At 44.2% G+C, this 26,508-nt stretch overlaps 1 protein-coding gene across 1 annotated transcript; it reads right to left on the minus strand.

Moving 5' to 3' along the window:
• Positions 1-2,476: 2,476 nt before the first annotated feature.
• Positions 2,477-25,258, minus strand: LOC125438517 (cytochrome P450 2C8-like). Its single transcript, XM_048506951.1, is given in 12 exon segments — positions 2,477-2,700; positions 4,396-4,537; positions 6,961-7,148; positions 8,767-8,908; positions 10,267-10,443; positions 11,462-11,568; positions 16,741-16,878; positions 21,924-22,073; positions 23,910-24,074; positions 24,429-24,480; positions 24,895-24,948; positions 25,145-25,258. Coding segments are annotated over 12 exon segments (1,653 nt in total).
• Between the last annotated feature and the right edge of the window lie 1,250 nt (positions 25,259-26,508).

The raw sequence follows: 26,508 nt of genomic DNA on the forward strand, positions 1-26,508 counted from the left end.
AATGATATCCATGTTGGAATGAGTGACTTCTGCATGCCTGGTCACTGGGGGGTGCTGTGTATCTTGCTCTAACTATGTTGTTGCCTCTCTTGTTTGCCCTCCTTGCCTGGGCCAGGAGACCGCCCACTAACTTCCTTTCTTCCCCATGCTGGTCACTTGTCTCCTAGCCTTTGCCCTGAGAACATGGACAATGGTGGCCTGCCTCAGTGGGGCTTTTCCACTGAAGCAGCTTCTCACTTACACACACGTGATGGCGCGTTAGAGTGCCCACTTGTCGTAGGGACAGTAATCCTTACATTAGGGTTTCTTCCTATCTACCTTTTTCCTGGAACAAAGCTGTGAACCGGATATGCTTGAGTTAATGTAAGTTTTACCTTTTACATTTATGTCTTGGGAAGTTTCTGTAAACTGCACTCACACCCACTACTGGGCTGATCCATAATTCTAATAAATCTCACACTCCACGATGCCTGATTCATAGCTATCAGCATGGCCATAGCAACATCAGTGCAAGATATTGCAGATTTTGATGGAAACAGCCCAATCTGAGAACATCAGGTTCAATCCAGACAAGATGGAGCTCCTGTATTGTCGAAGGCTTTCACGGCCGGAATCACTTGGGTGCTGTGTGGTTTCCGGGCTGTATGGCCATGTTCTAGCAACATTCTCTCCTGATGTTTTGCCTGCATCTGTGGCTGGCATCTTCAGAGGATCTGATGTTGGGAAAGCAAGTGGGTGACTCTAAAGGTCAAGATATATATACTCCACTTGCTTTCCCAACATCAGATCCTCTGAAGATGCCAGCCACAGATGCAGGCGAAACGTCAGGAGAGAATGCTGCTAGAACACGGCCATACAGCCCGGAAACCACACAGCACCCAAATGGAGCTCATGGGTAGCAAGGTAAAAGATATGGGCCACAAATGGTAGTAGAAGGTATTAAACTGGGTGACTCTAAAGGTCAAGAAACAACCAGCATGACTACAAGACAAAGAAGCCCTACAAAGACTTCTGAGGATGTTCAGATTCCTTATGCATACCAAATGAAAATCCTTGACAGCTGTAGTCTGGTGTCAGGGGAATGTGTATCTGTGTAAATGAGATGCATTCTTGAAATCATGTAACTGCCAGGGAAAAAGGAGACAGCCCTGCTCAAGAACACAGGGTCAGGTCCCAGCTGGGCAACTCTCTTGAAGGAACTCTGTGGGGATCACCTCACCCCTACATCAGGTGTTCAGTTTGGCAACTGAACTAGTAGGTTTGACTTTTTAAACCCCATTTCCTATTTATTGGGTAAGGTATAAAGTAGCTCCGTGCTTCTTGCATGACTTTCATCTTTCCTGGAATCTACATTCTCATTGAATGTTTAAATTCCTCATGGCATCAAAAAAGACAACAAAAACACTATATTGTTGAAGGCTTTCACGGCTGGAATCACTGGGGTGCTGTGGCTGAGCTGTATGGTTGCATGTTCTTAGTAACATTCTCTCTGATAGCGGCTTGCATCTGTGGCTGGCATCGTCAGAGGATCTTCTGAAGATGCCAGCCACAGATGCAGGCGAAACATCAGGAGAGAATGCTGCTAGAGCACGGCCATACAGCCCGGAAACCACACAGCACACCAAAAACAGTATACCTATTAGCTACTTAGATATGTGTATTAACACAATGTGTAATAAATGTGTACAATAATATACTTTAAAGTAAATATAATGGCACAGTGAAACAGCATAGAAAGAAACAATACCAATGTCATGTTCTCCAGATTTCCTAAGAAAATAGACGCAGTTAGCAATGAAAATCATTTTATTGACAGAAAATCAGAAGAGATACATTTTGTATAGGAACTTTGTTTATTCTGAAAAGAGTGCAACCCCCCCCCCCCCCGGTAAAACTACTTCAGCCCCTCCCCAGAATCCCAATTAACAATTTAATGGTTTCTTAGGTTGGAAAAGCAGTGCACTTCACACAAACCCAAGTAAATGTCTGATGTTCTCAAGTGAAGGTTGTTCTATAGCAAGTGCGCTTAGGCAAAGCAGTGCAGATAAAGAAGTGTAAGTATGCATACAAGACACAGACAGGAGATTCCCTCAGATGCCAGACCTCCCATTCCCACCTATCGGGTCTTGATAATCAGATATAAGAATCCACTTGAATATTCTAGAGATTACAACAAACAAATGTATGGATTCCAATCAGCTCTCTGTCCAGAAATGGAAGCAAGAAGACAGGTGTCCCAGGTATTATTCTCAGCGAAGCATCACTGTTGGCTGCGTTTCTGCCCAGATGCATCAGATCATGCTACAACTTTGCCGATCAGCTTGTAAGCTTGTGAAGTGTGATTTCTGTAATTCATTCAGGCGAGACAGCAATTCACTTTAATGACTGAGGAAGTGTGAGCTACCCTCAAAATAGGGAAGAATTACTGGACAGAATGAGTTGAGCAGCCATAGGCAAAAAAGAATGAAGAAGAAATTTACACTGGCAAATGATTCATACTAATCTGTATAGTTTATAAACTGCTACGGGGAACAGCACAGATCTTATAAGGACGGGGAACTAACGATAGCCCAATCAAAGGATCTGTGTCGAGCTCTTTCACTCCTTCTGGAAGCTGGAAGGTGAAAGCCCTCATCAAGCTGGTGAAGAAGATGAAGAGCTCCATCCTCGCCAGCTGCTCTCCTGGACAGATACGGGCTCCTGAAATGGAAATAAGGGGAGTGAGTAATGTATTTCCATCAATTGTCTAAAATGCATCACTTAGATGAACATCTAGCTTGGACTTTGGTGTGATAATGTCAGTTGATGGACCAACGCTTCCCCAAGCTCATCACCAACTTGAGTTCCTCCATACCACATTCAATTGCCAAATTGCATCCTTCTTAGTTTTTTGGCACCCAGCAAAAGAAAAGAAAAGGAGCACAAGAGTAGAGCCTTACTTAACTCTCAGAGACCAAAGGATAGTCTCAGAAAAGTCTCACAATGTGTACCACCTGGCTATCAAATCATGAATCAAAGGCTTTAAGTATTCAATCATTGTGCATGTAACAGCTGGGCCACAAGGATGGGGACTGTGGTGGAAAGTACCATCTCTTCTCTCAACCCTGCCGGGATTTTCAAGACAAGAGATGTTTACCAGTTGTTGGGGAAGAATTAGGACTAATAAAAGGAAACATTTCTTCACGCAACTCGTGATTGGTGTTTGGAATACGAGGTGGGGATGGCCACTAACCTGGATAGCTTTAAAAGGGGCTTGGACAGATTTATGGAGGAGAAGTCAATTGATGGCTACCAATCTTGATCCTCCTTGATCTGAGATTGCAGATGCCTTAACAGACCAGGTGCTCAGGAGCAACAGCCGCAGAAGGCCATTGCTTTCACATCCTGCACGTGAGCTCCCAAAGGCACCTGGTGGGCCACTGCGAGTAGCAGAATGCTGGACTAGATGGACTCTGGACTGATCCAGCAGGCCTGTTCGTAGGTCTGATGCTTTAATTTTTTTTTACTTAAATTTGTTTATTGTACTTCCATTGCGATTTTTGTAAGCTGGCTCTGATATATATTATAGTATGGTGGAATGAAAATATTTTCATATAAACAAATAAATAGCATCCAGTCAACAGACAAGGGAGGGAGGTTCGGAGCTGGACAGCTTCCCAACAGCACAGCCTACTCAATGTGCTCTCAAAGGAATTCAAGTCCCTACTTTTTCCAAAGCTGTAACATCCACAATGTGTACTGCCATGGAAGGCCGCTTAATGGGAGGTTTCATGGCTCCATGGGGAATGACATGCTTTATATGCAGAAAGGTGCACATTCTGTACCTGCACTCATTACTAAGGATCTCAGGTAACAAGGTTGGACTTCTGCCTCAGACCTTGTATTGCTATTCAGAACACCCAGCAGTCAGAATGGGCACTGCAAGTAGGGTTGCCAACTGTGGGTTGGGTAATTGCCTGGAATATTAGGGTGCAGACTGGGCAGGAGGGGACTCAGTGTGGTGTAATGCCATAGGCTCCACCCTCCAAATCATCCATGCTCTCCAGGGGAATAGATCTCTGTCCTCTGGAGAGGAGTTGTAATTCTGGGAGCTCCCCAGGCCCTACCTGGAGTTTGGCAACCTTAACAGGTCTAATGTCCCCATGTCCTTGCTCAATATGAGAGCACTTCAGCATTGTGCAAAAATATGTCCGCATTACATCCAAGCTAGATTTAATAGGTTTCACCTTTCACTTGCTTCCTTTGCACAGTCATACAAAAGGCTTGCATATTTGGCCCAAGGGCTTGGTAATTTTTTTTTTATTCCAAAGAACATTCTGTTCAGTAAGTGACAATTCCTGAGTTTAGCCCTTCTAAAAACCCTAGAAACAACGATCAACCGCGTTCTGCATTTACCTGCACCAAATGGAAGAAAGGCTTCTTTTTCCACAAAAGTTCCATCCTTGTCCAAAAAATGATTTGGGTTGAATGCCTCAGGTGTCTCCCATTGTTTAGGATCAAGAAGAACTGAGCGTAGATCTCCAACAACAACAGTGTCCTGTAAGAGTGAAATTGTTGTTTTAGAATGCATAGAGTCAAAGATATTGATCTTTTTCAGTCACTGTCTCAATACTAATATGTCCTGTTTCCTAGGGTGGCCAATCAGTGGCTGAGCCTGGAACAGGTCATGGCACTCTAGGGCCCTTTCCACAAAGTGGAAAAAAAAACATTTTAAGGAAGGAAAGACGTTTCGTCTGCAGAGTTTTGCACAGTTTTTAGCTGAAAACATTTTGCAAACTTTGTTTTCAGCCTCAAAACATATTCGAATCCTCTAGGTTAGCAATCTTTTTTCCTAAATGTTTTTAAAACATTTCCTTCTTGCCTGTGTAGAGAAACAGGAAACATTTTATTTCTACCACCTGAAGTTGCAGCTCCATGCCCCACCTTCAACTCTGCTACTTCAGTTTCTCTGGCCATCCAACATTTTTTGCTGCTTCAGAGGGAAATGGCTGTCCACCATTTTCTAAAGTTTCCTAGGGACATTTTCTCATCTGGGATTGCAGCGGGCTGCCATTACAGCACAGTAATAAATTCATTATCGCCTGCTAACATACTGTTTTTCTTTTTCTTTTTCTTTTGGTATGCTGTGGATTCAATGTGACTCTGGCCCTTTCTGCACGGGCCATAAACAGCGTCCTGTAGACGGCAAAAACGCCATCCCCAGGGAGCTGTTCACATGGGGGGTGCAGCTGCATCGCAGCCGCGCCATCCTCGCACCTCCCCAGCAGCGTGAAGCTGCTGTTTCCCGACCTCGCTTCCCCAGCGAGGTTTTTGGGAAACAGCGGCTTCCAGCTGCTGCCGTACGAATGGCAGTGGCTGGAAGGCGCCATTCCCCCTCCCCTTTCCCAAACGCCTCACCATGTCCTCCGGCCTCCGGCGCGTCGCACAGGCCTGGGGACACGGCCCCCGCCCTGCATGTCTCCTGGCCTGTCCGACGCGCCAGAGGCCGGAGGACACGGTGAGGCGTTTGGGGGACGGCAAAGCCTGTGCGGATGCTGTGCCGTCCTCCCCGCCGCAACCGGGACCGTTCGTGTGAACGGTCCTGAGGGGGTTGGGTCGGCGTTATGTACGCCGACCCAACCCCCATCGTGGCAATGCGGAAACGGCCATAGATTTGATGTGAGAATTGGCAAGGCTTCAGAGATTGAGTCTCTGTAGCACTGAAGCCATACACGCATGACTGTTTTTTCCAAAAAAAGAACAGTTTGATCTGAAACATTTTATTTTTTTACTGGTTATGTAGACAAAACTCATGGGAAGTTGAATGTTTTAAATATTTTGGGTGGAAATGACCAGGGTTTCAGTGGAAACGGTATGGTTTTACACAGATTTTGGTGAATCCTACAATAGTGTGAAATTATTTCTAGGTTCATCCCCACAATGATTCTCGAGCAATGCTCGCTTATTTTTACACCACCACCCCGGCCTAATGCATGGCAGCAGGGGTTGGGGGTCTCCCAATGCGAGCTTTCCTGATAACTGCCAGAGACCTGACAACCCTACCGGACACTTCAGTGGTCCAGAGAGGCTCTGGAAATTCCTAATTTTGATGAATGAAACCATAAAAGATGAAAAATGAAAAAGAAATAAGAAACAATCAATAGAGTGATACTTTATGCGAATAATTTTGGGATCCCATTAGAGTGTTTGGCTCTAGCCAAATGTCCCTCTTGTCCTTGGCTGTTTAATATATGTTTTAATCTCCTGGCCTGCAGGAATCATATCTTCTCAATGAGAAAAGATTTAAAAGAGGCAGCAGTGGCGTAGGAGGTTAAGAGCTCATGTCTCTAATCTGGAGGAACCGAGTTCGATTCCCAGCTCTGCCGCCTGAGCTGTGGAGGCTTATCTGGGGAATTCAGATTAGCCTGTGCACTCCCACACACGCCAGCTGGGTGACCTTGGGCTAGTCACAGCTTCTCGGAGCTCTCTCAGCCCCACCTACCTCACAGGGTGTTTGTTGTGAGGGGGGAAGGGCAAGGAGATTGTAAGCCCCTTTGAGTCTCCTGCAGGAGAGAAAGAGGGGATATAAATCCAAACTCTTCTTCTTCTTCTAAAAGCAAGATGGGTTTATAAGCAGGATGTTATCAACTCGCTATGATTAAAAAGATGTTTGCAAAATGAAAATATGATACGTATTGAGAGAACAGAATGGAAAAGAAACTAGAACAGTATTATGTATTACTGGATAGGTGACTGGCCACAGTGCACTAAAGGGATATCCCACCCGGGTTTCCTTCTTGAGTCTGATAGGCAACTTTGGCTCGAGCCACAGGTTCCCTACCCCTGAGCTAGCTAAATCAGGAGTTTACAATAATCCCTGTATTATTTGATATCATTTCTGGAAAAAGGGTCAACTTTGTGATATGTCTTATACATACTACTCTTAGGATCCTGGAATGCAACTATAAGGACTTCCTGTACCTTTGGAATGAAAAAACCAAGCATGTTTACATCCTTTGTAGATCGTCTGGGGAGCCCAACATATAAGATATATCGGGAACGCTGGATCTCATGAATTACAGCATTGGTGTAGTTGAGTTTCTTCTGATCTTGGTAGGTGAATGCTTGACAGGAACCCAAAACATCTTCAATCTCCTTGTGGACTTTCTCTGAGGAAAAGAGCCGTCAGATTCAAACAATTCATGCCCAGTTAAATATGCAGATATTCTTTGGCCATTTTGACTTTAAGTCAATATTTAAAATTATGTATTCAATATTTCTTCCTAAAGTGCTAAATGTTCTTTTTCCTCATGTATTTCAATTGCCATTGTACTATTTTGTCTAAAAGTCTATATGTTACGCAGATAAGTGAAATTAAACATGTTAACTCCTGTGGCATACTTTATTTGTTGGTTCATTCAATACTATTGTATCTTGCCTAAATTTCAGAAGGCTCAGAATAGCAACATAAATCACCCTTCGTCCATTTTCCTTTGGGTGAAAGAAAGTGACTGGTGCAAGATCACCCAGCTCATCCAACTAGTAAAGATTTGAACTTGGGTTCAATTCTACATTCCAGGCTGACCCTCTGACCATTACATCAGTCTAACTTTCTCAGATGGAAATCACACTATTAAGTGGTGTTTCTGAGTCATTTACTGTACAGTCCCCGAAGTGGAGACTGAAGCTTCATTGATAAAACACCTGAAGGGTTGTTCCGGCACCTGTGCCACTAACACCATGCAAAGCAGAACAGATGCCAGAGCAGAGATATTTACCGTGGCTGCAGAGAGTTGTGGCACAGGAACCAAGGAAGCTGCGCTGGCATTCTCAGGGGCAGAGTTTACTTTAGCCGGTTCCAAAAGGACTTTTGGCCTGAGAATGCCCCCTCCCTGATTGGCCCATACTTACTCCACCAAAAAGGGTGGCATAAGTCTTGCTCATCTATGGGGGTTTCCAGGAAATGAAAGAGTTCCCTGGCACCCATGCCACTGAGTGCCTCTTTGGAGGAATCATGGTGGTGCCATCCCCAATTGCCACTCGACCATCACCTCGCTTTGGAGGTGGGTTGCCCATCTTTTTAAAATTCTAATAGTCATCTATTTTACCCTTTTCCAATGAAAGTTACTTAGCATATTCATGTGATTCACACAACACTATCCTCGGCAGGCTTACTCAAAAGTGAATACTACTCAAAAGTGAATACTACGATATTCATTGGTTCTTCCAGTTAGGAAGGAATGAGATAGTACTGTTAATTTCCTACTTGAGGAAAACTTAAAAGGAATTGGATTAAATATTTACTAAACATAAGACTTCCCTGTGGATATAAGAGTATCCTTTACTAAAGAGTATCCTTTACATGATGCGGCTGGCCTCCACTAGGGCCAGGGCTTTTATGGCCCTGGCCCCTGCCTGGTGGAATGCTCTCCCTCTAGCTGTCCGGGCCCTGCGGGACCTTAATGAGTTCCGCAGGGCCTGCAAGACTGAGCTATTCCGCCGGGCCTTTGGGGAGGCCAGCTGATGATATACGTGCCCCTTTAACAACTAAGGCCCGCTGTTCCCCTCTTAGAGCAGTTTTAGCAGTTGGACGTCATCTGTTTTTTAAAATGGTTACGGTAATTGAGCGCTGTATTTTAACCTGAGGACCAGTACTCTGTACGGTATTTTATCTATCCACTTGTCTGTTGATATTGTTGTGAACCATGCTGAGCCCTCCGGGGGAGGGCGGTATATAAGTGGAATAATAAATAAAAAAATAAAGGCAATGTGGAAGCTTCTTTTTACCTTGGATGTCTGGGTGATTTGCCATGAGGAGCAAAGCCCATCGCAGTGTCAGGGCTATAGTATCTGATCCTGCGATGAACATGTCAAAAATACTATGAATCAGATTGTCTTCATTGTAAGTAGAGTTGGGGTCATTCTTGCTCTGTTGTTGACAGTTAAAATGTGAGATATTATTTTCAACAAATTCTAAGCATTTTGACTCCAAAGCCATGGGGATGTGGCTCTACAAAATCTACTGAGGAAATATCTAATCAGCTGCAACCATACCAAAAGTCACATTCTACTAGAAACCTCCAAGAGCCATGATTCTGACCCATGGGTCTGGGAAAATTTTGTCAGCCAAAGTAAGTCACCCCAGAAAAAAAGACTGAGTAGCAATGCTGTTAATCCAAATCAAATATATTCTTATGAAATAAAATCTTTTTAAAATATAAAGTATACATCCATCGATGAACAAAATATTCACCATCTATGGCACATTCCATTTCTTAACCATGCAAGACCTAATGTGTCTTTGTCAGAGGTCCCTTGAAGCCAATTGCATACACAAAGTCTAAAATAGTCAATGTATATACGAATTGTCAGTGATCCAGCCCCGTTAGACAGCCATTCTTTTCAGGCATTTTTAAAAAATACATCACAATCACTGAGTGGATAACAATCTCTTAGAAAAAACTCATTTGCTATTTCCATTAAATACTAACTTAAGTTATTGATTAAAGGATATGTCTTCATATCCTTCACTGGAGTTTTTCAGGGACCATGTTATGTATTATTTGGCTCAGGTAAACTTATTTTTCTTTTAACAACATGTAGGCTTTTAAGGGTGTTTTTGAGACAAATGATACACACATGCTCTTAATCTGAAAAAGCGAAGTACATAATATAAAAGTGGGCAAAATAGAAGTATGACATTTAATATAAACCGCTTATCTACAAATGACCACAAATAGCAAACAATTTACAATCATTTATAAAATTTTGTTCACAGTATCATTAATGGTCAATAGCATAATATCGCGTTATAATTTTGTGCGCACTGCAAATCATTATTTGCATCATATATAAAATTGTGATGCACAGTTACATCTTGGTAAACTGCACTGTTCTGCATTTTGTACTTTGCCTCTTTGGTTGGAAGGATTTCTTCCCTACTTTGGGAAGAAAAAGAAAAATAGTTCGTACACTGAAAGAAAGAGAAGAGAAAGGTGGGGTACAAATCCAAACTCAATCACATCTTCTTCTTTGTTTTAGATTGCTTTGAAATCTTAAGGCAATACTTGGAAAATGATGCCTCTTCATTTCCACCAACACTACAAAACACCTGTATGATACAAATGGGCTAAAATTTCTCAGCTACACAGGAGATCTCCATTCAATCTTTTATACCCAGAATGAATGCATCAAAATAGGGATTCAGATTTCCAAGAACACAGTTTGCATTTATTGTTTTCCTTTTTATTGCGTGTACCTGTATTCATTTAGAAGGTGGATACTTACTTTCTGCATCTGTAATAGATAAAAATCAATGAAATCCTGTGGCTCATAGACAGCATGATGCCCCTTATGCTTTTCTATCTCCTGTCTTGCAAATGAACGTACAGCCTCTGCACATGATAAGACCTTCTTTGTAGTCCCTGGAACACGTTTCATGAGCCATGGGAATAATTCAAAGAGCTAAGGAAGAATAAAAGCAAACTTCTATCAGTACAATAAAAGGACTCAATCTGTAATAGGGTCATAATGCAGAATACCAGAAGTCAGCTGTGACTTAATGACAAAAAAGGTTATAATATTGTGCATCAGGAAAGAATGATGATGAATGACTCCTGAGATCCATCTGTGGAATATGCTGACAGCTGCAGATATTTCCTACTTTCCCTCATTCCCAGAACAGTTTATATCTCTGGTTCAGGACTTGCATTAAGTAATAGCCATGTGGTTGGGGGTCTGCAGTGGAAGGGAGATGGGGTGATACATTATCCTTTTCTCTGTCATCCATCTGTTAATACATTCAAAATCTGAGGCACTCAGTATGTTAGGCCCTTTCCGCATGGGCCGTTTACAGTGCCCTAGGGACAGCAAAAACACCGTCCCTAGGGAGCTGTTTGCATGGGGGCACAGCTGCTTCGCAGCCGTGCTGCCCTTGCTCCCCCCAGTGGCGCAAAGCCGCCATTTTCCCACCTCGCTCCCCAAGTGAGGTTTTTGGAAAATGACAGCTTCCAGCTGCTGCCATGAGAATGGCAGCGGCTGGAAGGTGCCATCCCCCCTTTCCCTATTGACTTACTGTCCCTGCAACCTTCTGGATTGTTGCCGAGGCCTGGGGACACGCCCCCTGCCCTATGACTCCAGAGCAGTCACGCAGGGCAGGGGGGCGTGTTCCCTGGCCTTGGCGACGCACCGGAAGTTTGCAGGGAAGGTAAGTCGATCGGGCGACGGCACAGCGCAGCGCCGTCTTCCCTGTTGTTACCGGGACTGTTTACACGAACGGTCCGGGGGGGTTGGGTCAGCATCATGTATGCCGACCCAACCCCCAGCGTGACTGTGCGGAAGCGGCCTTAGTGTTTTAAATATACCAACAGGTTATAGGCCCTGATGAACTGGTGATAGACCCCATAATAACAGGTCATGGTGCCAGATTATGGTAAATTCAGACTGTTCTGCAGTACCTACACATGCTTCCCCAGAGCCTTACTGGAGCTAGCAGTGCCTTCGAGGCTGTGCAGATGGGAGTCAGGAGGTAAACAAAAAAGTGTAGCTGCATAATGTGCCTTGCAGCTATGGCCATTTGCTCTGCCATGGCTGCAAGACATGTTAACACAAAAAAATTGCAGAAATTGTGACTCTTGTAAAACCCGGATTTGGGGGAAACTCAGAATGAGTCGCTTCTGGAGCGGGATCCATGCGAAGCCCTCCCAACTCAGGTTTTATCCTGCCCTTAACCCGTATGTTTTGGATCATGCAGAAAGGGCCTTAATGACAGATATATCACAGTCCATGGAAGAACATGTGGACAATCAGAGCAATAGATCCTGTCCAAGAGAGAAGATGCAAATATGCGCATCAAGCACATTGGCTTGAAGTATCACCTAGTAAGAAAGCTGCATAAAGATGAATTTATCAAGCTGAGATACAATTGCAAATGATCTTAACAAGTCGCTCTCTAAAATTTGAGTTGAACATCTAAAAGAGAAGATCAATCTGATAGACTGAGTCAAGACTCATCAAGAGAGGGTGTAGTGGGGCCCGAGGGGGGAAAAATCCTGATAAAACAAGCAATGCTGATTTAATGAATATTTGTAATAAACTGCATGACTTGTTAGAAGCAAACATAGAAACCCTCAAAGAAGTAAACTAGAAAGTAAATATAATTGCTACCACCGCCAGGAATTAAGAACAGATTAGATAGGTTGGACCAAAAGGTTTTACATTTGGAAGAGGAGAATGAAAGTCTCCAAGACCATATTGCTATTCTGGAATACAGGCAAAGAGAAAATTCTAAATATCTGGGATCAATCCCAGAAGTGGAAGGACATGATATTAAATAGTTACTTACTATAAAACTGGCCCAGCTAGTGGATGTAAAACCTGAGATAATTGAAGGAGAAATAAACAAAGCCTTTAGTATACCTTCAATTTATGCCAAACAAAAGCAATTACCAAGAGACTGCATTGTTCAGTTCAACTCTATTAGGGTTAGGATAATACAGGCCCACTTTGCAAACAACTTGATCATAGAGTATACAAAGATCATAATTCTAAATGAGGTCTCATATGGACTGCTGATAAAGAGAAGAGAGTACAAGCACTTGACTGAACTATTGAAAAAGGTGACTGTTCCATTTAAATGGGAATTACCAAAAGGAGTCTCCTTCAGTTTTAAAGGCAAAAGGTTTAGAATTCTGGAAATGTTGAAAGCAGAGGATTTTTTGCTTAAGTATAGAAATGACTTAGAACAAAAAGAAGAAATCTAATCACAGTGGATTATAAAATCTTGTCTTGGAATGTAAATGCACTTAACTCATTAGTGAAAAGAAGGAAAGTTTTTCATCTTCTGATAAAAAAATCTATCTATCATATGCTTAATAGAGACCCATGTCACAAAATGCGATAGAAAACAAATTTTCAGGGCAAGAAGTTATTGCATCAGACTTCACCAAAAAAGAGAGGGGTGGTCTTTTACGTTAAAGCATAATTTGAGTCAAAACTGTTTTATAAGGATGAGAGAGGAGGACTGCTGGCAATTCAGATCTCAGTAGCAGGGACTAAAACAATTTTGGTTGCTGTGTATGCTCCAAATGACAATAAATTTCAATTATATAAAGAAGTGGAAAAATATTACTAGAATATTCCTGTGAAAATATTATACTGATGGGAGATTTTAATGGAGTAACCTTGATATGGCTAGACAGCAAATCAGACAGCAGTAGAAAAATAACAGAAGGTAAACTACCTAATTTTTTTAAATTTACTATAGAATTTAAAGTTACAAAGTTTATGGAGATTAAAATATGGCAATGCGAGAAAATACACCTGCTTTTCAGAAAAAAACATGAATCACATTCCAGAACTGACATGGTGTGGATAACTAATTCACTTGGACTAAGCATTTATAAGTTGGATGTGTGCCCGAAGACCTTTTTTAGACCAAATGCACTTGTATTTACATGGAAAATAAAAAGATCCGTATATAGATGGAGATTAAATGAAATTATTGAAAAAATCAGATTGTGGAAAAGACAAAACAAAAACTACAGGAATTTTAAAAAATCAATTGGAATCAGAGAACTGATCTAAATGTGGTTCGTGATGCCAGCAAAGTGTTTATGAGGGCTTTTTTTTAATACAGCAGAACAATTTAAATAAGAAGTTGACACAACAGAAAATACAGAATGTTTTGGACTTGATCAAAGAAAAAGACTTGAAAAATGTTCAAATAAGAAAGATCTGTTGAGTTGGAACAGAATGAATTTATCTTTTGGGGGGAGAGTATCTGATAAAGATGAATGTGCTTCCAAGAATGTTATTTCTCTTCCAGGTGTCACCAGTAATTGTTGCTATAACATGTTTTACACAATGGCGAAAATATATCAGCAATTTTATATGGCAAGGCAAGAAACCAAAAAAAAAAATAAGAGTTTACAAGGTGCAAAAGAGAGAGGAGGTTTAGCTCTGCCAAATCCAAAATTGTATTTTGATGCAACTGCATTGGTGTGGATCAGAGAATGGATAATGTTGACGAATACTAGACTGTTGGATCTAGAGGGGTTTGAAAGAAGCTTTGGGTGGCATAGTTACTTATGGTACAATAAAGCAAAGATTCACCAAGAATTTACAAATCACCATGGCTGTTTCTGCACAGCCAAGGGAGAGCGCCTGAATCAGCATTAATCATGTCGGAGGCCGGGGGCGTGTCCCCTTCCCTCCGCAGAGCGACGGCAGAGCGACAGCTGCCAGCAGAAGGTAAGGAGGCATTTGGCGCTGGCGAGGGGAAAATGCCGGCTTCCACCCGCTGCCGTTCACATGGCAGCAGATGGAAGCTGGTGTTTGCAGAAAAACTCACTCCCCAAGCGAGTTTTGAAAACACCATTTTGGCGGGAGCAGAGCACCGCTGCATCGATTTGGCAGCAGCACCTGTGTGAACAGTCCCCGCCAAAACGGTGTTTTACTGGGCTGAAGCCGCTGCTTTCAGTCCATGAAGAAACCACCCATGTTAGGAGTCTGTTCTGGGTATGTTTGAGATATAAAAGATTTATTGCAAGTGTAACTCCCTAATGGTTGCCCTCAATTGAAACGTTTTCAAGAAAAGAAATGAATATGCAGGAAAAATGGCTTACTTACACAGAATTGTTGTCAAACTAGAATGAGAAATGGAAGCTTAAACCACTGGATGAATTAAAAGATATAGTTAAAATTGGTTTCATTATTATCAATTAGTAGAAGCATTTAAAGGGAAGAACAAAAATACAGGTTTTGCCACACAGATGACAGAATTTGAAAGTAACCTATGTATAAATTTTGATAAATTGTTTACTAAAATGTACAAGATGTTATTAAAGTGGGATGCTGATGAAGAGGGAGTAAAATCAGTGATGGTAAAATGGGCTAAAATGTGGGGAGAAACCTACAAATGGAACAATGGGAAAGAATATGGGAAAAGATTTGAAATTTACAGCTTGTTATAACTTGAAATAAAGTTATTATTATAAGATGATGAATAGATGGTATTTAACCCCCACCCCCACCCCAATAGTTTAAAATGTATAGGATGGGCTTTGCTGCACAAAGTAATCTGTACAGTCTGCTAAATTACCAGATCCAGAGTCCATCAGGCCAAGAGGCTTAGATTCTGAATATAGCAACACAATCAGTGGAACTCTGCAGATGGGAAGCAGAGCAACTCCTCCCCTTTTCATTTCTCATTGCATCCTCTTGACCAATGTGACTCATACTCTGTGCAGAGCAGGCTTTCTTCAGAATACAAAAGTAGAACAATTTGATAGAGAATGGCTAGCCATCAAAGGACTGAATAATTTAACAATTTACCACTTCAACAATGTGAACAATGTCTACAGTGGAACTTTGATACATACCACGACCCTTCAATATCAATAACCCATCAACATTTGTGACATCTGCATTGCTGGAGATGTAAAAGAGAACTAGGAAGCTACTTTCAAAATATTTTCCAACTGACAATATCCAGAGTAGATTTCATAATGGAGAGGTAGCAGAAAGTGACATCTTTAAAATCTTAACAGTGGTTTCTCTGTTAGAAAACATTTTCAAATTACTCTCATCTACCCAAACACAGCAGTTTTAATAAAGGTCATTCTGAAAAGACATCCAGAGATCCAAGGTCTTTACTTCTTCTGTAAGGCCTTTGGAAATAATGATTTCTGCACAACAAATAGATTTTTATACTCTTGAGCCATCCTTCCAGTGAAGACAGTTTCAGAGAGTACTCTTGCTCTGCAGAAAAGAGCTAGATTTGAGTCCAGTAACTCCTTAAAGTGAAATGTACTGATGAAGTGAGATTTGGCTCTTGAATTCTTATACTGATAAGCTGATTGATCTCTAAGGTGTTACTGAAATCCGATCTGTTTCCAGTGAAATATCTGGACAAAAATATTCTCACAGGTTGTTTCCAGATGATGTTTGTTTCCACTGCTAATTTTTAAATTATGTTTGAACTAGGACTGAGGGTCTGGTTTTATTCAGTATTGGGCATGACCCTGCCAGAATTTTTGTTTTACTTTAGTTATGGCAGTTCAGCAAAAGGCATAATTTCCAGTATCCCAAATTTTGGGGAGAACTGGTACCGTTTTGGGAGTCCTTTTCTACCATTTTCAGGGTTTAGGAATATTGGGTTCTGGTAGACACTGGCCCCTATCTGAAGACCAGTTCTACTGCCATGGTTTTGAATGGCCAGTAGACCTGGAATCCAGAGCCTAGACAACTCCCATGTTTTCGATGGGTGTTAGTAGTGGTATCCGGAGTCTGGACTCCATGTTTCATGCCTTTGAAAATAATAGTGGTAGGTCTGGTTTGTGGAGACTGATCCCAATATTTTGGAGGGCCATTTTTAAGCAACCATGACAATTCTGGAGTGTTGTAGGTCACTTAGGTCATTGGGTCCCATCTATCTGAAGGAGCACCTGTTCCAAGCACTGAGGTAAAGTGGGGGGGGAACTCTCCTCATGGTCCATTCACCTGCCAAGGGAGTTCACAGAATTGATTTCTCTGTGGCTATCCCCAGTCTATGGAACAGCCTCCCCATGGAAATTCGCCAGGTATCAACCCTACATGGCAGTGGTGGCGAACTTATTTTGGCTCACACTAGGATAGTTCATGGACTAAATATTACCATTAGCGCTCACTGAAATTAATTTTGGCCAATTGGCCATGCTGGCAGGGGCTAAACTGGAAAGATATATGTAGTCCACATGTTTCTACATCTGGAGTGCCACCTACCCCTGGTTCGCCACCACACCAGCGTGGCTTCACTTTGGGTAAAATCACTGCCATTCTGCCGCATCTGGTGAAGCCCTTTCTGTTCACTCTGGCCTTCTACCTTTGACCCCCTCAATGCCCCCTCTGGAGGCTGCCAGTCTGGGGTACGGGAAATTATGTGGGTGGGTAGTTTGATGGTTTTTTAAGGATTGTTTGACACAAGGATGCTTTTATTATTGCTTTTAATTTTGTAAGCCATCCTGAGAGCTCTGAATAGGGTGGGGGAAAAGTTCAATAGACAAATAAATAAATTGCCATGATGAAATGAAACAGTTTATATCTGACATCATTTCAGCTTGGCATTATTCAACTGCAAACCCGTATTTGGTACTCAGTGTTTTAGTCCCAATGTGAAAATTTCCTCAACGCCTCAGGTATGCAACAGCTTCAGCCAACCCTCTTGTGTATTACTGAGTGCAAATTTTATCACTGTATCCAAAACATATTGCATGGCTGAAAAAAGACAGAAATCCTCAGTCTGAATAAGCAGTTGGGGCAACTTCCTTCAAGCAAAAATCTGAAGAGCCCATGAAGGAAAAGATTGAGCAAAGTTATGCAAGGCTGTGGCTAATTGTTTTCGTTCCTTGCTGTGCTATCACTCCCCTATTTGCAGTGTTATATAATGGTTAGAGCAGGGGTCCCCAAACTACGGCCCGGGGGCCAAATGTGGCCCCCTAAAGGCATTTATCCGGCCCGCCAGGCATGGCGGAGATGGCTCCATTCATGTGCAGTGGGGGCTCGAGGGAGAGGAGGAACCGGCCCCAACGGCTGTTGATTGCAATTACATGATGGCACCACCAAATCTCCATGAATTTTCTGACCCAGAGTTGGAAACCTTACATGTGGCAACGCCTGCTCCGCCCTTCCCTCTCGGCTACTCCATGTGTTGTTCTCAGGTTTTCTGTTCTGCCTCACTCCCATTGGCATCAGCCAGGCTGGCGAATCGCTCGCTGGCTGCTAGGGAGGAAAGAACCCAGGAAGATACCTGATCCTGGGTTAGATGGAATGCTTCATTGGGAAAGTTCTGCTTTTTTTTTTACAGGGGAAGGTATTCCACAGCCTCCCCAACAATATTTGGAGCCCACCCTGTACTTGACATACTTTGGTCACTGTTCTAAAAATAGACCATGACAGAAAGGCTGAAAGGTGAAATCAAACATTTTACAATCATTTGTGCATAGGAATTTGTTCATAGTTTTTTTTAGTCCGGCCCTCCAGCAGTCTGAGGGACAGTGAACTGGCCCCCTGTTTAAAAAGTTTGGGGACCCCTGGGTTAGAGCATCTGACATAAAACGGGACAGACTTCTGTTCAAATTAATGAGTGCCTTGAGCTAGCCACAATCTCCCAGGGTATCAGAGGAACAGGAGAGGTGCATGCAGTGGTGGGATTCAGCAGGTTACCACTTCGGCAGAACCGGTTGTTAAAATGGTGCTTGTATACAACCAGTTTGTTTAAATTCTTTGAATCCCACCACCGGAACCGGTCGTTAAATTATTGGAATCCCACCGCTGGGTGCATGCTCTCCATTCTGAGTTTCTTAGAGAGTTTCACTCTCACATGCTGGAAATAAAGGAAACAAATACAAAACATCTTTCTCTTTAACTGAACCTGTGACAGAAAACTAGGGCAGGTAACTCTTTGATGGGGAGCAGCACCAGAAGAAAAAAAAACCCCAGAAAGCCATTCTGCCACAGTCATAATTTTTCTGCCTGCTTTTGTAAAGATTAGAGCCTTGGGTTTTGTTTTGTTTTTGCCAGTGGTGGGATCCAAAAATTTTAGTAACAGGTTCCCATGGTGGTGGGATTCAAACTGTGGTGTAGCGCCAATGGGGCTGGGCGGGGCATGACGGGGGCATGGTCAGGCATTCTGGGGGTGGGGCATTCCTGGGCGGGGCTGTGACAAGGACACAGCCATTGCATCCGGGTCCCATGAGAAACGAATGCGCACAAGAGAAGCAGGCTGCCTCACGACTGGGCACCTCCCTGCTAGGGACTGTTTGCCTGCGCGCTACTGCTGAGAGGAGGGGCATAACTAAGGCAAAAATCACGTGGCAAAATCACCAATGAGTAACCCCCTCTCGGCACACACAAATAATTAGTAACCTACTCTCGGGAACTTGTGAGAACCTGCTGGATCCCACCTCTGGTTTTTGCCAATCCCTCTCTGCTTAATTCATGATTAAATATAAATAATGGCCCCAGAATCAACTGGGCCATAATTGCGACAGGGGGCAGGGCACATGGTATGCTCCGGAGCAATGAGCATGCGTGCCCTGGGCCGGCTGTGCAGCTGAGCCACACCCGGCCCAATCGTGTTATGCGCATGAATGTTAGGGGTGGCGCACGCTTCCTATATATTAGGCAGCATGCAGTTGCTCCAGGCTTCTTCGACGCCTCAAGTAAACTGACCCACCCTCCCTCCCTATTTGGGCAGGGTTTTTTGTGCCGCTCTCTTTGTCACAGCCTTGGTGGTTTGCAGAGGTGTTCCTCCCATTGGGCAAAGTGGGCAGTTGCCCTGGGCACAGCCCTGTGGGGGGCGCAAAGACTGCAGGTTCGTTTGTGGGATTTTTTGTATTTTCAGTATTTTTCCATTTTTGGCCTACAGAGGGCGCAGTTTTTAGGCTAGCAGCAATCTCAAAAAAATTCTCTCAATGGATAGTTTCTGGGGAGACCTCCTCCTGATGCTATCACACCAGGTTTGGTGTGAGGTGTTTATTCTGGGAGTTCAAAGTTATGGGCTCCTCAAAGGGGGTGCCCCCATCCCCATTGTTTCCAATGGGAGATAATAGGAGATGAGGCTACACCTTTAGAAGGTCTATAACTCTTGAACCCCCTGAACCAAACTCTCACCTCAAACCTGGAGGTATCATCAGGAGAATCTTTCACTGATACCCACCCAGGTTCTTGTGAAGTTTGGTCCAGGGGGTCATGCAAGCTAAGTGCGACCCCAAAGGGGCAGTGCCACATCATCCCATTGTTTCCAATGGAAGCTAACAAAAGATGGGGCTTACACCTCTTTGAGTGGTCCATAACTTTGAACCCCTGAACCAAACTTCACCAAACCTGGGTGGTATCATTAGAGAGTCTCCTTAAAGATATCTTGGAAAGTTTGAGGCTGCTAGTTTAACAATTGCACCCCTGACAGCAGGCATCTCCCCAAATTTCCCTAGATTTTCCTTTTAAATCCCCCCTCAGCCTTTGACAGCGGGATTTAAAGGGAGAATCTGAGTGTCTCCAGTTTAAACATTGAAAGTGATAAGCTGTTTCAGGGAATCAACTCCTGCAATAGCTGAGATTACTTTTCAATGTTTTGAGCTTAAACTGGGGAACCCCAGATCTCCCCTTTAAGCGTGGGAATTTTAAAAGGAGAATCTTGGGCTCCCTAGTTTAAAGTTCTTCAATTCATTGAAAATTAATATGCTGTTTGTGGTGTGGATTCCTAGCATCGTTCTTGTTTAAAACGAGGGGAGCCCAGATTCTCCCTTTGAAACATTGAAAGAGATGCTGTATCCCCAAAGTGGGGGGACGGGATACAACAGCCTAAAAGGCATTCATAGCAGTAATAAAACATTTTTGGAAGCGAATCTTTTGGAAAACGTTTTCAAAAAATTATTTCTGCTGTGTGGCATGGCTTATTGCTGTGTTCAGATTTGTGAGTTGGGGCATGTTCTATAATGTGATGGTGACTTTGAAACAACGTGGTGTAAAAATCATTGCTTGGTCACAGTGGGGGAGGGTGGTTGCCCCTGGGGGGGCGCCAAACTCCAGTTTGCCTGGATACGCCACTGGGCATAGCTACAAGGGGGAGGGGTGCGCGTTGCATTGGGCACGCGCCTGGGGGGGGCATCAAACTCAGGTTTTGCCCAGGGCTCCAGTTTGCCTAGTTACGCCACTGGTGGTTTGGGCAGAGGAGCACATCTTTAAGGGGAGGCCAAGCTTGCGCGCCGGTCCTCCCCTTGTTCGGGTACCTCCGTAAGAGGCTTGGGGCGGGGACGGGCTCATGGTACATGCCACGGAGGCCTCTGCTATTCGAGCCTGACACCCCAGCAGGAAGGGGGCCATGATGGGTGGGCGCCCAGGTGGCCCAGTACCTCCTGTCCTCCCCAATATAGATTGGGGTGTGGTGCTGGGGTCAGCCGGGGGTGCTGACCGGCTCAAAACGGATGCACTCCTCTTCCTATAAAGGGCTACGGCCCAATTTAATTCCAAGGCTGTGGCTAATTGTCCCAATGCTGTGGCTGTGTCCTGTGGTTATTCACTAAGTGGTGGCGAACCTTTGGCACTCCAGATGTTATAGACTACAATTCCCATCAGCCCCTGCCAGCATGGACAATTGGCAATGCTGGTGGGGGCTGATGGGAATTGTAGTCCATAACATCTGGAGTGCCAAAGGTTCGCCACCACGGCACTAGAAGGTTATTCCTGTGGTTATTCACCAGAAGGAACCTCTGCACATCTGGGCACAAACAAAATTGAAATATAAATGAAAACCACAAGATAAGTGGTTGTTTGGAAGCCGTGCAAGTGTCGTTAGCGGTGTTTCTAACTCCCAAAATGGGAAAATGCATCTAGTATTATTGTGGTTGTTGCTGAAAATGTGGGAGAAGGGATGTCAGGCAATCCTTTCTGTTGCTTGCTGGCACCTCAAAGCAGTGGTGGGATCCAAAAATTTTAGTAACAGGTTCCCATGGTGGTGTGATTCAAACTGTGGCGTAGCGCCAGTGGGGCTGAGTGAGTCACCACGGGGGCATGACTGGGCATTCCGGGGCGGGACATTCCTGGGCGGAGCTGTGGCAAGGACGCAGCCGCTGCGCCAGTCCTTGGACAGGAAACAAATGCACGCAGGCGCAGGCTGCCACACACGCCGGTGCACTTCCTGCTAGACTGCTTCAAGTTCTGTGCACTACTGCTGAGAGGAGGGGCGTAACTAAGGCAAAAATCACGTGGCAAAATCACCAATTAGTAACCCCCTCTCGGCACACACAAATAATTAGTAACCTACTCTCGGGAACCTGTGAGAACCTGCTGGATCCCACCTCTGCCTCAAAGCCTAGTGGGGAAACACTGGGGGAAAAGGGGCTGGGGTGCCAGTGTTGGAAGTCTCCTGCAAGCATAGTTCAGCCCAATTTTTCCATATCACATACCCTTTGCATTTGCAAAAGCCTGAAGCAGCTGATGGGCCTCCTCTTCTATTTGGTGCTCCACGCCTTTCTTCCCTAGTCCCAGCTTCCGCAAGGCAACTATCGCAAACTTCCTCTGTTGCTTCCAGGTGTGGCCATTTGACGGTACAATACCTAAGACCATGAAATATCAATGAAAAATTGGTACTCAAACAAATTACTATTTTTTTAAAGTATAGGTTTTTAGCCTGAAAAACAACAAGCTAATAGTTTATACATAGCTGTATGGTGGAAAGTTACCTCCTCTTTAAAAATTGTGGAACTGCACATTTTTGCACTATCATGTCCTAGCTGGCTCATGGCAACCCTGTAAGGTTTTCTAAGCCAGATCAAAACCACCAAAGAACTACTCAATATCAGCCCAGATTCCATCTGAAGCATCAGTGATGTAGCTATAGATGTTTTATGGAATGGGTTCGGGGGTTGGGCCACATCCCCACCTGCCCATGGGGCGTGGCCATGCCTCCCTAAGCCCCACCCCCTGGTCTCAGTGCTTATAAAAGCAGCTCTCCGAGGCACTGGGTATCTATAACTGGAGAAGCATAGGTGAAATGATTCCAATCATTCAGGTCTGAGTATCACAACTAACAATAGACTCTCACCAGTTGATGCAATCCTATGCCAGAAGGCAACCAAACTCTAGCTTCATTCTCCATGTGTGCGTGTTAAGTAATGTGAAATTGCTTAAGGCTTATGCCATGGCAACCCCATTAGTTTATGACCTCCAAAATGTTTCATCAACAGCCTTGCTCAGCTCTTGCAAATCGAGGATCGTATCATATCCAAATCTGATTGGGTATTCCTCTTTTCCTTCTGCCTTCACCTATCTATTGCGTTCCCCTATAGAACCAAAGCACAATAGCTTTAGAGTACAGTCCAATCGCAGAGGCAGTGTGACAAAGACACGGCATGGCCCTGCCCCCAAAAGGCTTCCAGTCTGCAGTTTAAAGCTGGACCGAGCAAACTGAGGCCAACATCAAATGGACCAAGCTCCTTCTGAGCTCCACATGGAGATTGGAGGCAGAGTGAGCCAACTGGCCCCACGCCTAAGAACATAAGAACATAAGAACAAGCCAGCTGGATCAGACCAGAGTCCATCTAGTCCAGCTCTCTGCTACTCGCAGTGGCCCACCAGGTGCCTTTGGGAGCTCACCTGCAGGATATGAAAGCAATGGCTTTCTGAACTCCATGAAAGCTCCATGAAAGCTCCTGAACTCCATGTGGAGACAGGGGGCACAGTAAACCCCTCTGGCCCTGGTCCTGAGCTCCATGCGTCTTGAGCTCCATGCAGGGCCAGGAAGGGCTGAGGAGGATGATCCAGGTGCATCTCCTGATGCATCCCCAGAATGGGAGGAAGACAGTTGTGGCAGCCTGGTGATAAGGAACAGGGTGTGAGCCCTCCTTGTGGTAACTGAGGCCTGCTCAAAACCCACCAGGGGAAAAGGGGGAACACGAATGGTGCTGAACCCTCAGAAGCTGACACTGAAACAAAGCGATCTGACAGATTCGTTTAATGTATTGTCGAAGGCTTTCATGGCTGGATTCAACTGGTTCTGGTGGGTTTTCCGGGCTGTGTGGCCATGGTCTGGTGTATTTTGTTCCTACAAAACAAAACAAATCCACAAGACCATGGCCACACAGCCTGGAAAACCCACCAGAACCAGATTCGTTTAACATTCCCCCCCAGATCCCCTTCAGATTACAGCCACCACCTTTTGTGTTGACTGTAAAGTTTATGTAAAAAAGTAACAACCAGTTATGTGCTAGTGCCGAAGGACAAAGCTAATAAATACTGGACAATTCCAGTTTCTAATTTTCTCCGTACTGAGAGATCTAAAAGTGACCATAACACTCAAAAGCTTCCTCTGCTCTCTCTTGTGTCTTGTTCCTGCACGAAGGATGAGGACAATCTTTTGCTTTCCCACGTTTTTACTCTCCTAAACAACTTACCCCGTTCCTTTACTATGATTTCCTCAAAAGGGGTCACTGGTCGATTTGCAAAGTCTTCTGAATGGTTGATCAGCCCTTCTTTCACTGCTTCGTATCCAGACAGGACAACTACAGGCATAGGTCCCAGCCATAGCATGAAAACATTTCCGTATCGTTTTGCAAGCTGCCGTTTGCATTGAAAGAGAAAAGCAAAAAATTAATTCAGCTTTGTTAAGATGCGTCCTTGTCTTTCCCTCTTCAGCTCCTGGCAACATGCCACACTCTTGTCTGCCTGGATCCGTGGTGGCGAACCTTTGGCACTCCAGATGTTATGGACTACAATTCCCATCAGCCCCTGTCAGCATGGCCAATTGTAGGGGCTGATGGGAATTGTAGTCCATAGCATCTGGAGTGCCAAAGGGTCACCACCACTGGCCTAGATCCTTTCTCTCAGATTTGCATTTTTCACCACACTGTCTCTACAATGGCATTTGCAATATTCCTTTATAGGCTCCTCTTACCTGTCACCCCTGTCAGGAATCCAAGTCAAGTCCTTGAAAAATCTATATTTACTGAAATGTACTTGCAAAATCTATATTATTTATTTATGTAATACATGGGCAGTCCCATGTAAGTGACCATGCAGCCAGTGGTGGCCGTGCCGCCATGCGGCTCCCAGAAAGGATTCGTGGGGTGGGGGAGGTTTGCAAACAGAAGAAGTCTCCCCACCATTGAGTTTGCAAACAGAAGAAGTCTCCCCACCATTGAAAAGCCTCTATGGGGCTCAATTGACTTACACTGCCTTTTCAGGTTCTTCAGTCTAAACTAACCTTTGCTGGTGTGAAGTGGTGAATGACCAGGAGGGAGCCACCTAAAATCAGCTCCTCCACCAGCCATGCCCCCAGACCACTCCTGCTGGGCCAATAAAGGCAGCCGAGACTCAGGATGCTGCTGCAGCAACCTGAACTGCATCCCACCAATGGGGAGGGTGGGGATGGCCGCTCACCGGTGGTGGTTTCACCCCTCTGCCAGGTAAACACACTGTTTTTGTGGAGCTGCCCTAGAGGGTGAGCAAAAGAAGTGTTTCTCTTTTGGAATCAGCAGCATTACAGCTACTAAAGCAGGTTGGTCGAAAACAAAGGGAAAATATGTGAAGACGTTAAAAGATGTTTCTGTGCCGAGTTAAATGATAACTGCTAAAATATGATAATATCCTAAACTTTCAATTCCTCCAAATGAGAAATGTTCTCATTCACTCTGCTGGGGTCCATCCCCTCCCCAAACTCCACCCTGCCCAGCCCCCAGCCCCAGATCTCTGGAATATTTTCCCAACCTTGGAGTGACAGTTGTGCAATGTCATCTGTGTGCATCTCTGATGAACAGCTGATTGTGCAGGTGAGGATTAAAATGAAGATTCCTGCACTGCCTGTACCTTTTCTTATTCTAGCTTTCTCAACACCAGCGGAGTGTTTTACAGAAAGTTTTCCTCTTCCTTGTTCAGAAGAGCTTATGATCCAAAACTGACTGACAGAGGTACTCGCTGCTGGAGCATGATACATCTGCACTGTATTATTCCACTGAAAACTGTTCATGCCCGGTTAATGGAACAGAAGGGAGAGAAGATAAACAAGAGATTGGGTAACTACACAGGACTTGGATTAAGGCCTAGTGTTTGGTGACATGGAGAAATAAAGACCATTTCAACGTGTTCTGGAGGGTTTTCCAGGCTGTGTGGTCATGGTCTGGTGGATTTTGTTCCTAACGTTTCGCCTGCATCTGTGACTGGCATCTTCAGAGGTGTATCACAGAGAAAAGTCTGTTTCTCACTATGTCTAAGTGAGAAGGGAAAGTTTAGTGTAGTATATTGTCCATGTCCCAGGGTGGGGAACCAATCATTAAGTGTTTGGGTGGAACTTGCTATGCAAAGGTGTGGTTGAGTGCATTGTATTGCAGGTGGGGTTATCAGTCCATTTTTTAAATACTGGGAGCCAGGCCCGGCTAACCTTCAAAGTCTCTTCTTTCTTATTGAAGTTGTCCTGGTGTTTGTGAATTTCAATGGCCTCCCTGTGCAGTCTGACATAGTAGGCTTCTGAATTGTCCAAAATTTCAGTGTTCTCAAATAAAATGTTATGTCCAGTTTTGTTTAACACGTGTTCTGCAACTGAAGATTTTTCAGGATGGTTAAGCCGACAGTGTCGTTCGTGTTCCTTAATACAGGTCTGAATGCTGCGTTTTGTCATTCCTATGTAGACCTTTCCACAGCTACAGAGTATGCGATATACTCCTGCAGAAGTGAGCGGGTCTCTCTTGTCCTTTGCTGAGCGTAGCATCTGCTGTATTTTCCTGGTGGGTTTGAAAATGGTTTGTAGGTAATGCTTTTTCTTCAGTTTCCCTGTTTGATCTGTGATTCCGTTGATGTATGGTAGAAATATTTTTCCAGTGGTGGGCTGTTTCTCCTCAGTCCTCTGGGTTTCTCTTGGTCTTAAAGCTCTTCTGATTTCTGTTGCGGAGTAGCCATTAGCCTGCAGAGCCCAGTCTAGATGGTTGATTTCATCAGGGAGGAGATGAGGTCCCCAGATTCGTTTTGCACGATTCTGTTGAATCCAGCCGTGAAAGCCTT

This window comes from Sphaerodactylus townsendi, linkage group LG08 (genome assembly GCF_021028975.2).
Source record: "Sphaerodactylus townsendi isolate TG3544 linkage group LG08, MPM_Stown_v2.3, whole genome shotgun sequence".
In the NCBI taxonomy this organism is placed as follows: Eukaryota; Metazoa; Chordata; class Lepidosauria; order Squamata; family Sphaerodactylidae; genus Sphaerodactylus; species Sphaerodactylus townsendi.